The sequence below is a fragment of the Astyanax mexicanus genome, chromosome 8 (genome assembly GCF_023375975.1).
Source record: "Astyanax mexicanus isolate ESR-SI-001 chromosome 8, AstMex3_surface, whole genome shotgun sequence".
In the NCBI taxonomy this organism is placed as follows: domain Eukaryota; kingdom Metazoa; phylum Chordata; class Actinopteri; order Characiformes; family Acestrorhamphidae; genus Astyanax; species Astyanax mexicanus.
Genome location: NC_064415.1, coordinates 30,004,838 through 30,017,233, shown reverse-complemented (window position 1 = coordinate 30,017,233; position 12,396 = coordinate 30,004,838). Strand labels below are relative to the sequence as shown.

Sequence of the window (12,396 nt, the reverse complement as noted above, 5' to 3'; positions counted from 1 at the left end):
GCATGCTAGCCACACAGTTATCACACTTGTATCACACATATGACAAAGATTTACCTGCCATTGTGATCGAAACACGAAATCACCTTTATGCCACATGCACACTAACCTGATGTCTATTTAATCTAGGGCTGATTTAAAAAGATAGAATTTGGCATTTTCACACTTTGGTGAAAATACCAGATCTGTGTAAATTCAACCTGGCAATTTAAACTGGTAAATTTTTTACTTTTATTTTGGACAATATTCTCGTTCACAATGCTATTGTATAAATAATGCCAGTGTGGATGCTATTGCTACACTTTTGCACAAATTGATCTGTATAATGAAAAAAAGTAGTATGTGTAGCAGTAATATGAAAGTAATATGTAAAAAAAGAAAAAAGAAAACTGCAAATGAACTGTTCAAACTTTTTGAAAAGCTACAAATACAGTACATTTTAAATTTAATTTTCAAATTTGACATTTTCAATTACGTTCTTTTGCAACTGAGGTGAAATATAGGGAAGTCATTCAGAAAAGTGGTAATTTTTTCCTTTAGCCTTAACTCATACAGAGCAGATTTGGATTTTGGTCCACAACAGCAGATATGTTAGGTCCTACAAAGTTGAACTGTTAGTAGGACAGCAGAGGGTGTGTCTCCGGTTCTTCCAGACACACCCTCTGATACAGTAAAATATCATAAATGGATCAAAACATCTATCAAAAAGTACAAAAACAAGATTTTTGCAGGATATGTGCAAAACCAAAATGTTAAAAACTGTGCTTCCTTGTTAAAAAAAATAAATAATAATAATACAATATAGGGTTAGTTTAGTGTTTAGTTTAGTGTTAGTTAGTGTTAGTTTGCTGTATTTCTCACACTATAAGGCGTACTTAAAGTCCTTTAATTTTCCCATAAATCGTCAGTGTGCCTTATAATTTGGTGCCCTGTTATGAATTAATTCTACCAGTCTAAGGAATTCTAGGTGTTATAAAGGAGTTTCAGTAAAGTTTCTCCAGCACAGAGGCTGGAGCAGTATTAGCATTAGCCGTTAACAGCAGCACTAGCCCTTTCGCCAGCTGACCGCTAGCTGATAGCGGGCTGGCTTACTGGAACATTCAGGGTTTCACAGTGTAGCTCTGTAGGGCGGCATTTACTAGCGCTTAATGCTGCTAACCATGGCAAGCGCTGCTGCTAACCGAGCTGTTAAAAATATTGGAAACCCAAAATAAAGAGTTTTCAGGAGAGAAATCTTTGTAGATTAACATCCAGCGCTTCAGGTTTTTTAAATTATTATTTTTTAAGAATAACAGTTTTAAGAATAAGAATAAGAAACTATAAATATACTATAATATGGTATAATGATAATAAGATAATGAATATTATGCAAAAAAAATTGTGGTGTCAACGTTGAAGCGTTAACGCATGCTGTTAATTTGGAATCAGTAACGCGTTACTATTTTTTTAACACAAGTTAATTAAGGCACCAAATTTTACCCCTACTTCCGCCGCAATCTGCCCTGCCTCTGCCGAACGCACTGATTTTACTCTGGCTTCGCGCTCGTGTTCGGCTTCCAGCTCAGACCCGGTCAGAGATCTCGCTCACGCACGCACTCACAAACACACACACGCACGCACGCGCGCGCGCTTCTGTCCTGCTCCTCATCCCTGAGATTTTTATAATCATCAAATTAAGTTCGCATTCATAAATCCTCACTCTCTTCATAAATCCGCATTCTTTATTCCAGCACCCTGCGTTGATTTTATCTCCCCTCAAACATACAAATACATACCATTATTTTAATTGACACCACTAATATACATATGATTGCATTTTACTTTTCTTACATTCATTCTTTTACTTACATTTAAATATCCATTATAAAAATTAACTGCGCTGCAGTTAATTACAGAATTTTGTAGTGATTGTAGTGACTGCTTTCTATGATGAACAATGATAGTCACCCACTTCACACCACCATCACGAAGCAGAGGAGTGTGTTCAGTGGCAGACTGCTGTCACAGAGCTGCACAACAGACAGACTCAGAAAATCCTTCATTCCAAGAGCCATCAGACTCTTTAACTCCTACCATCGAGGACGGGATGCTGCTGCTGACTGAGTTTAATCCAGTCACACCACATGGACATTATTATTCAACCACTTAATTATTTATACTAACACTTCCCCAACTCACTTACATTCAAGTACACTTTACTCATGATTGGGTATTCACATTTTCACATTCTCTTTTTAGAACTATATTTGTTACAGATGCATATTTATATTATATTTTTTATGTCACATTAGTCACTTTCATAATCAATGTCTTCGCACATTGCACTTTGCTCTGTTAATTATTTAATTATTTAATGACCATTAGCAACATCTACTGCACTGCTCCGTTTACAGATATATCTTTACCTTGTATAGCAAGTTTTTTTATAGCCTTATATATTTTCTATTCTTCTTTGTTTGAATTTATGTTTGAATATGTTTCTTATTGTATTGTGTTGTTGCTGCTGGATGCCTAAATTTCCTTTGGGATAAATAAAGTATCTGTCTGTCTCTCTGTCTATATATCTATCTATCTATCTATATATCTTAATCAGATTAAATTGTTTAATCGATTGACACCACTAAAAATATATATTTTAATAATTTAATTTAGTGATAAATTAAACATGCTGGTGCTTGACACATTTGACATGTTTTACTGTTGATTGCTTTAAAAAGGTGCTTACAAGTAGTAAATAAAGCACTGAGGTCTGAGTTCTGTTACTGTATCATAACTATCATACCTATCATACGTTTATCTTCAGTTGCATTGTGCAGTTGCTATGCAGTTCCGTTCAAGTCTACTCATCAATATGTGCCAAGCCAGTTGATTTGAATCACAGCATGCACTGTACTGAGCTAAGCATGAAGGTGTGAGGTGAGAGTCTAATCAGGGATCAATGGTTAAGTGTGAGAGGACTCAGGCGTACTAGCTACTCAAGCTACTCAAGGATAACCATCATGCCAGCCACCAAATCCCATAACACTCCATAACAGAGGATGGTGGAGCCAAGGTGCAGGGCAGTGTGTACTGGTGTTCGCTTTCTCTCCGTGAGGAGGAGAAGGCTTCAAAGGTTATGGAGGGGTTACGTCTCATAAGGCCACTTATGTTGATCAGCTAATGACAACAGCAGCTAGGAAAACACCCACTAGGCCAGGGAATCCAATCAAGGAGAGGACACTTCAGTGGCTGCCAAGAGATGTACTCAGGGACATCCTGGGACACAGTAAACAATTTCACACGTTAATGTGATAATAACTGTGCTAAACGGCTACTTCTCCTGGAAGTCTTACTGCATCTCATCAGCAGGTTTCTTCCTTAATCCATCTTGGCCACAGACATGTGTGCTCTCTGAGGCATGTAATGTGGATTGTTAGAGATGAGGTAGCATCTTGAGGATAGCATGGCCTGTTCAAAGGACAAACAACTGACAAATATCATTTATCGGAAGAAAAAGCTGTTTTGGATGTCCCAGATGAACTTCTATTGGTGGTTTTGCTCTATGAATTTAGCAGAGACTTAGGTCTCATCTACATGTATCCTGATTATAATTATTATTATGAATTTTAATTTATTTATTTTAATTTATTTCTAATTTGTATCCCATTTGCCCAACCCATTCATTAGGACCCCACCCATCACTACAGACTAGCACATGCCTCTGATACATATGAAGTCAACCACCACCTCTTTTCAAACTAGCCAGAGTAGACAGCGCGCTTGGAGGAAAGTGCAGCGACTAGGTTCCAATACATGAGCTCACAGACGCCTTGTGCTGATCAACATCACCCTTTGGAGTGATGCGGGGGCCAATTGTACCCTCTCATTGCTCCGGAAGCTCATTACAAGCTACATGAACGGGATTCAAACCAGCAATTCTAACAGACATTTCCCTCCCTCATTTTGTAAAATTATTTCTGTCCATACAGAGAAGAGAACGTTTGTATTCACAATCAAAAAAATATGAAAGACGTTTAATCCCAACTCACACACGACTCCCTAAATATTGTACTATGCAAGTGACTAAATTACATTTTCTAAATCTAAGCAGATTTATAAGCAAATATTATATTTTAAACAGAGCAGAGTTTAAATTCATTCATCTGTTGGAATCTGAAATCTAGTGTTACCTGCATGTAGAGTTGCACGGTGTACCGAAGGTTCGATTCTTTTTCGATACTACGTCATCACAAACGATTCGGTTCTTTAGCGTTCGATGCTTTCGATACTGTATATAGCCCAGTCACTAGCTTCAAATGAGTCAAATTAGTAGGCGCGATTTGATTCAGTTCATAAGAAAACTGATTCACACCGCAGCAGTCGGTGTGGCAGGATTCAGATAAACTTAGTGTTCTGAACAAATGAATCGATTCACGCGCAAGCCAGCAGAACAGCAGCGAGTGTAGAATGGCGACGGCTAAAATAACAGATGTCTCTCGTCCGCGACTTGTGGACAAAACGGGCGCGAGGAGTGAAGTGTGGGAAAATAGTCTGAGATGTAGGCATCTGTTTTTTATTTATATTTTTATTTGTAAATAAAATAACGAAAACTGAAAGTGAAACTAAACTACTTTATTTATTAGCGCTGTTTTCACTCCCGCAGTTCTACAGCGGGGGGTGTTGTGCCGATTCTGTCCGCGAAGCGGGAGTCGGATTCAGTAGCGGATTCGGCACAAGCGCGGCGGCACCTCGTGGCGGTGTTAGTTGTAAGCGCTCGCGCTAGCCGCAAAATACGACAGAAAACACTGAGGGAGCTGCAGAATTATGTGTGGGACTAGAATATGAGCACGAGGAGATAAAAGAGAACCTTTACCTGTGAGTAGCTCACATCAGAACACGCAAATCTCTCTCTCTCTCACTCTCGCTGTGTCTCTTTCTCTGTGTCTCTCTCTGTCTGTCTCTCGCACGTGAACGCCTCCGTGTTTGACCTGCAGCACTGTGTTTAGCTGTTCTTAAAAATCATTTTAATTAAATAATAGTTCTATGCTTCTATGTTACAGTGTTATTTAACATAATTCTGATCATATTTCGCTCATTCATTTAGCAGACAAGCACCCTGATCTCTACAAAGAGCTGAGAAGTCGACAGGTTTGTGGAGTTAGTCAAGATACACTCTGTCTGTAGCTTTACTAAGCGACTGCCAATAAATCACGTTAACACGGAGAGGAGTGTGCAGGAGTTTTGTTTTGGACCCGTGGTTTTCTCTATTTCTCCATTATCCCATTGGCTGTGAAACATGAACTTAAGATGTTCACGTTTTCGCGTTTCCATCGCAAATCTGTGGTCAGGCACGTAGCCTGCTTGATCGTTACACTGAACATGGGCTTATTAAAAACGGTAAACGGTTGATTAATAAAACGGAGCAGTGAGTGTTAAAATGAACATAACATTGTAATGTTCTTCTGTCTCTTTATTTTCCTTATTCAGAACTTAACTTCTGCCCGCCCGTCAGGTTCACATAGTCAGGCTACCATTACCTCTGGTTTTAGTTTTAGTTTTTAGGAAGTGTTTAGATAATTATGTTATAGTTAAGGTTATAATAAAGAAACTTGTTTTTTGTTCAAATGTTTCATTTTAGAATAAAAACGTTTGCACCGATTGTTCAGTGTTCAATCCAGTTCAGTCAAAAATAAACATTTTATGTTCAGATATTTTTATCGTTTTTTTTTTTCTTCCAAGTATCGTTTTGGTATCGAGAATCGTGATACTACAGTTGGTATCGGTATCGAAGTCAAAATTTTGGTATCGTGACAACCCTACCTGCATGTAGATATTGTAGTTGTGTGCCTTATGTAATTCACTAAACAGAGCTCTTAACAAACTCCACCTTGGAGAGTGTATTTTTTAAAAGCTCAGTTTCCAGTGAACAAAAAATAAAATTGCTCTATTTATCATTAATTTCTTCATTCATTAAAGCACCTAAAATATCCAGATGCAGTACAAAAAACGTCTCAACAACAAATTTCTCCCAAAAGAGAGATGTGGTTGATATATGGGTTTTCATCGTATTTGCTCAAGGTGAAGCAATAAGAATTAAATTCTGTTAATATAAATAGCTAAGAAAGCACAATATAACCGGATTTCAAAAGTTACACGTTTAAAAGATGTCACATTTCTTTTTTTTATTTGTTAAGATTCTATGATAGTTTTTTTTTCAGTTCAGTCTCAATTTTAAAATGCCAAGTAAGGAAAAGGGCCCAAAGCTTCCAAAGTTAGGGAATTGTTCATCATTAGAGCCTTTCAATTCTTGCTCAGGGCATTTAGACCGATTCCTTCTTTGCAAAAAGAAGAAACTTTACTTCATCATTTCTTTCTTTTACTATAAGTGAATGAGCTACTGATCTCTGAGTTGCCCCTTCTGAAGTCTCCAATGCTCCACCAGCCACTCGTGTTCAGTAAAATTGAGCCGGATGAAGTAAGTACATAAAGACACGTGACGTGGCCAGAAAAACTCCAGCAAAAAGCGACCTGAATCCCCAGTTTTAAGAATTAATATATTAGACTTAGCAGGAATGATCGTTCCAGCACACTGGTACAATTAAACACAATATTTTTTTCCTTCTCCACTTCTGCTTCTGATTTCAGTTTAGAAACAAAATAATACGGACTGTCACTTTAATCAAGTAGCTCCTGTCCTTTCATCATTTAATTGATTAATTTAGTTTTTCCTAAATGAGGTCAACATTAACAATAAAGATTCTATATATAGAATATATTCTATAAAAATACACAAGCTTTCCATGATGAAGCGAGGAAAGACGCAAAGGAAAACATTTCCACAACAACAGGTGGAGCTGCTGGATGAAGTGGACATGACTGACCAATAGAAAATTAGATTAGGCTAAAGAGCGCTCTCATTTTCTTGGCTGTGGTCATTTTGTGAATTTAACTAGGTCACACCTAATCCTCTTTTCTCTGGTCCTTACATGAAGTCGTCAATTAAGGGATCAGAGTCAAAAGTGATTATCCTATCCCCCTCTATCAGCCACAGTGTCGTCACAATCAACAGAGAAAGCAGAGAGGGGAAGATAGCAGAAAAGACGGACATTCCACTAACACAGTTCTATATGAAACAACTCAATCCATTCTATGAAATAAGAGAAAACGGAAATGCATTTTATTTTTAAAATGGTTTGGCCTGTCCTGTGGGCCTGTTTTCCAGTACAAATGGTACCTACAATTCGTAGGGTGGGTAGGGAATGGTCTGCATGAGCCTTGTGAGGACAGCCCCCAGTTGAGGGCTTTTACGAGGCGCAGTGTCTGACCGTGTCTGAACGTGTGCACGGAGGGCTACAGGCCAGCTTTATGTCCGGAGGTCATTACAACGTTTGAGAGTCTGGCAGCTAGAGGGGAGAAAAGCTGGAAGGGGAAGGGTATTAACACACTGGCAGAGAACAAAGAGGGCACTCAATACCAGTAACCGCTTACACCAGTCCAGCCCTGACCAGAATACCATCTTACCAGAATAACACACCTATTTAACAGTTTAAATTAGCAAGACACAAGAATAACTACGAGCACTCCCAGGTCAGCCTGCACACACGCTGTTTCTCAGGCTGTACAGGAATACTGTAAAATCAAAGGCTGACCAAGGGATCTACATACCTTGCCATGCATCACCTTAAGGCTTGAAAAACCTGGTTAATATAAAAAAAGTTGAGCTAAGCTGTCCCCAAATATTACTGAGATATATGGTCCCAATGAGGGATAAAACTGTATATGTTTTGACAGTTCCTTTGTCATTTAATTGATTCATTTCTGTTACAACTGAAGCAAGAAACCTACCTTACCATGCACCATTTATGGCATAAAGAACATGGTCACTAGTAGTGTTCAGGGGTGTCAAGTAATGAAGTACATACACTTAGTTAAACTACTTAAGTAGAAATTTTGTTTATCTATACTTTACCGGAGTAATTCATTTTTTTAGACAACTTTTTCCTTCTACTCCTTACATTTTCACACAATTATTTGTACTTTCTACTCCTTACATTTAAAAAAAAAAGCCTTGTTCAGCTTGTTTTTATAAAAAAAAACAAAAAAAAAAACGATCCAGATAAATTTCTCTGTCCAGATATATAAGTATAAACATATACCATTCTATTGGTTTATACACAATCCATCACACCTGCATACATCAAGTCACACTCCAGCAAGAACATAGCAGACATATGTACCCTAGTAAGAAGATGCAAAGTGGCAAAGACAGAAGAGAACTCGAGCAAAATGTCCCAACTAAGCTTCTTTGATATATTAGCATTGTACTAAAATGCATTCATTTTCAATTAGTGCATATATGTGACTAAACAAATGCTAATGCTAATCTTAATTTATCTAGCCGAACTACTGATTCAATGAATGCTGCAATTCTGCCTAATTTCTGACTGAAATCATCTGGGGGCCTCTCATTGTTTGCTGATAACTTTTGATAGACACACGCATCTCTGGTTAGACAGTCTCAAATCCATTCTGCTATAATGCTATAAGATTGCCTACTAAAATAGTTTAAGTGATCAGATTTTCTGTTTCTGTTTTAAATGTGTCTTGTGTGCGTTTACACTTCGTTTTATGTATCTGACACCCAAGACACATGAAATAATCAGGTGTAAAACAAGGTTTAGAAAAAACGCTCTATTAAGAAACTAATCAGACCTTTATTGTTGTTCTGTGGTCTTCACTTATTTTGACCTTGTCTCAGAGCTGCAATGAATCATAGAAGAGCACCGGATGGATGGGCTCCCTAATTTAGAACCAGATTTATTACATGCTCTGCCAAATGTCAAGTGATCTCAGCAAATAAGGTCATGGCAATATGTATTCTCATTCAGAAATAATCATCACAGGGATTTTACAGTTCCCCACTGATACTGTTTATGGGGCACTACTGTATTTTTCCATCTGTTTGGATAATCTGTTAATCACTTTGCCTAAAATTGCAAAAGTCTGTGTCAGACATATAAAAAAGAAGATAGTGTGAACAATGGAAATAGAACATAAGCTGTGTGAAATAGAGATGAAAAAAGGGGAGAAATGACTCACAGCGAGGATTCCTGTGATCTGTGAGTAGAAGAGACCGCTCATGCCTCCAAACATGATCAAGCCCATGAAGCAAGACACGCGCAACAGCGCTAACTCATGACGTACCGTGAACAGCTCCTAAAACACACAAAGGAAGGACATCACACACATGCAACTATACCTCACAACTCAATCCCTAGCCTTTGTTCTAAAATGCTACCCCTCAACCCCCCCCTTCCATTCATCCCCCCCCCCCACCAAGCGCACACATACACATACACACAAAAATGGGATTTCCACAGGGCTCATTAGGAGAGACTGTTGTTTCTAGCAGTGATTCTGTGCTCCGTGTTCATTTGCCTGGCCTGAGGCTCTCTCTCTACGCCTATATCACTCCAAACACACATCCCAATTCAGCATATTCTGCCCAACACTAAAAGTCAAGCTTTCCAGGAGATAACGGCCCTATCTCTCCTGCACAGGCGCTTCTGTGTGTATTCACCCCTCCTCTCGCCTCTCAGCTGGGTTCGTTTACTTAAACACAATGTGGCATAAACAAACAAAAACAGGAAATGAGATACTACGGGCTTTATTTGCAGGCCGGCAGCTACTGCCAAGGAGATGGCTCAGCTGTTTCAGCTGTTATTGTGGAGGCATTGATTAGTCCGGGCGAGGACGGGAGAAAAATGAACGTAGCTTTAATGCAAAGCAGACACGGAGAACAAACATGTCCATTAGTTAATTTCCCAGCAGTTTAATTTCATATTAATTATTTAAATCGTCGTAAGCATCGAGACACCTGCTCATTCATTGTTTCCCAGGAAATCAAGGGTTATAAAAAATAGTTTATCCTGCTTTTGTTGGAGTATTTGTCTCTACTGTCCAAAAAAAAAGGATATTTATTTGCACTAGATTCTGGAACACTGCTGTGAGGATTTGATTGCATTCAGAGACAAGAGACTTAGCTATTCTTAAGGTCAGGATGTTGGATGATCACCGCCCTGCCTCATCCTTTTCCAGTTCTACAACTATCACTATCATATCACTATCAAATGATGAATGTACACGCCACTAGTTTCAAAACATCCTGGGGGATTTATACTCCTCTAGCTCACATCTGGCATTAGGAATACTGCCAACAGGTTCATGTTTTTCAGCTCCGGGCAGTCCTATTCTATACAGGGACTAGATAAAATTGTGCCTGCAAACACCTATACTGTAGGTGTGTATTAACAATAGGTGTAAATTAAAGTTGCATTTACACAACATGGTGTGTTCACGTGTTCATATGGTGCTATACAGCTCTGGAAAAAAAATGAAGAGACCACGTCAGTTTCTGAATCAGTTTCTCTGATTTTACTATTTATAGGTATATGTTTGAGTATAATGAACATTGTTGTTTTTTTCTATAAACTACAGACAACATTTCTCCCAAATTCCACATAAAAATGTCATTTAGAGCATTTATTTGCAGAAAATGAGAAATGGCTGAAATAACAAAAAAAAAATCACAGTTTTCATGCATTTTGGAATGTTCTCCTCCATCGGTCTTACACACAAATTTCGGATAACTTTATGTCACTCCTGGTGCAAAAATGCAAGCAGTTCAGCTATGTTTAATTGCTGTTATCATCCATCTTCCTCTTGATTATATTCCAGAGATTTTCAAATTGGTAAAATTAAAGAAACTCATCGTTTTTAAGTGATCTCATTTTTCCCCAGAGCTTTATATAGAAAGGTGTATGTTCAGCAATCCTAGTTCTTATCTTTATTCTGTCCTTCATTTTAATAAAATCCAATCAAAGAGATATTGATGGTTTGTATTGTATGCACAGGATTTCTCTGAACTGATTAAAATTGTTCAGAAAATGTATGTCATGGGAAAAATTACTTTTATTGACACATGCAGTTAAAAGATTTAAAAAATACTGGAGAATTTACTTACTCAATTATTGCGATTTGTATTTTAGACCTCCATGTGTTTCGTGTTCTTCATATGTATATACATATGTAAAGCATTTAAATGTCCCTTTGAAGATTCCTGTCAACTGCCTGATCTGCCTTATCTGTTGCTCAGTTTGTAAGTTAGTTTGTTTGGTGTGGTAAAACTCAAACTCAATTTAAAAAAATGCTAAAAAAAGGATTTTATTCATTATGAAAGACAGAGTAAATGTGAACTAGATTTGATTCATATATATTAAACAGAGTTTTTTTCACTACTTCTCAATTATTTTTTTTTTTTACATTAGAATGTACAGATAGTGTTTATAATTAAATAAAATATATCTATGCTCAGACTATATGATGGGTCAGACACAACCAGACATACTTAATAATATATCATAATAAAACAATACCCTGACTGGACAGTAGAGAAATAAAGAAAACCACTGGAAAGTAGAAGGTCAACATTGCAGACCAATCTGAATGCTCCCACACAAAATTCATTCATTTGTGAATTCATAAAACACACATTGCAATTAAAATAAAAAAGAATGTGCATTTGTTAATTGAAATATAGAGTCTATATGGCCTGGTCTTACCTGGTCCACTCTGACCAGGGGCTGGAAGTAATAGTACTGGCAGAAGTCCAGCACCAGAGTGTAGAGACTCAAAACCTGAGTGTAAAAACACAACTGCAGAAACAGCCAGTGGTTATCTTCCCCAACACAGTTATTAATCCTGAAAGAAAAAAAAACAGATTAAGACAGATACAGATAAAGTCACACTTCTATTACAAACGTGGTTCTCATTACAATGGCAATCCAAAGAATCATTTGAAACACCATTATTTTTAGTAGTGTAAGAATATCAAATCAGTAGAAACAATAAAAAACTCTAAAGCACTAATTGGTAAACAATGATACTCTAATATTATGAAGAGGGGGATATACAATAGGCAATAAGTGAAAGGGGGCAGAATTAGCCAGGGATGGATAAGCCAAGCCAAAGCTTAATTCAAATGGACGAAAAACGATATGGCCACTTTTTTCCCCTTTCTCTCTCTCTCGGCCATTACAGGCGATGACAGGGAGTCACGATTTGCTGAGTCCAGACAGACTGAGGCCTTCTTCAGCCGTACTGTACCACTCTGCTCCGGGCTAGCGGTCACACACTCCCCTCGTCATCCGATATCTCCTCCCCCTCCATTTTACATTTCTATAGAGGCCTTATTAACTTTACACAAACACATACTGTCCGGCAGCAACACAACCCCGCCTGGAGATGGGGGTCCTTTAAGGTTACACACTCAGTCTGGGGCAAAGGGTCAAACTCAGGTGGGTTTTTTTTAAGCTGTGTCCAGCTTTAGTCATTTGTGATTAGTCATATAAGCAATGATGC

The 12,396-nt window shown here is 37.9% G+C and overlaps 1 protein-coding gene across 1 annotated transcript in view; it reads right to left on the bottom strand.

Annotated features, from left to right (window-relative positions):
- Positions 1–12,396, bottom strand: part of zdhhc21 (zinc finger DHHC-type palmitoyltransferase 21) — a 30,897-nt gene that overhangs the window by 4,315 nt on the left and 14,186 nt on the right. Inside the window, exons 5-6 of the mRNA XM_007255739.4 lie at positions 11,598–11,736; positions 9,076–9,192 (exon numbers count right to left, since the gene is read on the bottom strand). Of these exons, the coding sequence (XP_007255801.2) occupies positions 9,076–9,192; positions 11,598–11,736 (256 nt within the window). The remainder of the gene's footprint in view (positions 1–9,075; positions 9,193–11,597; positions 11,737–12,396) is intronic.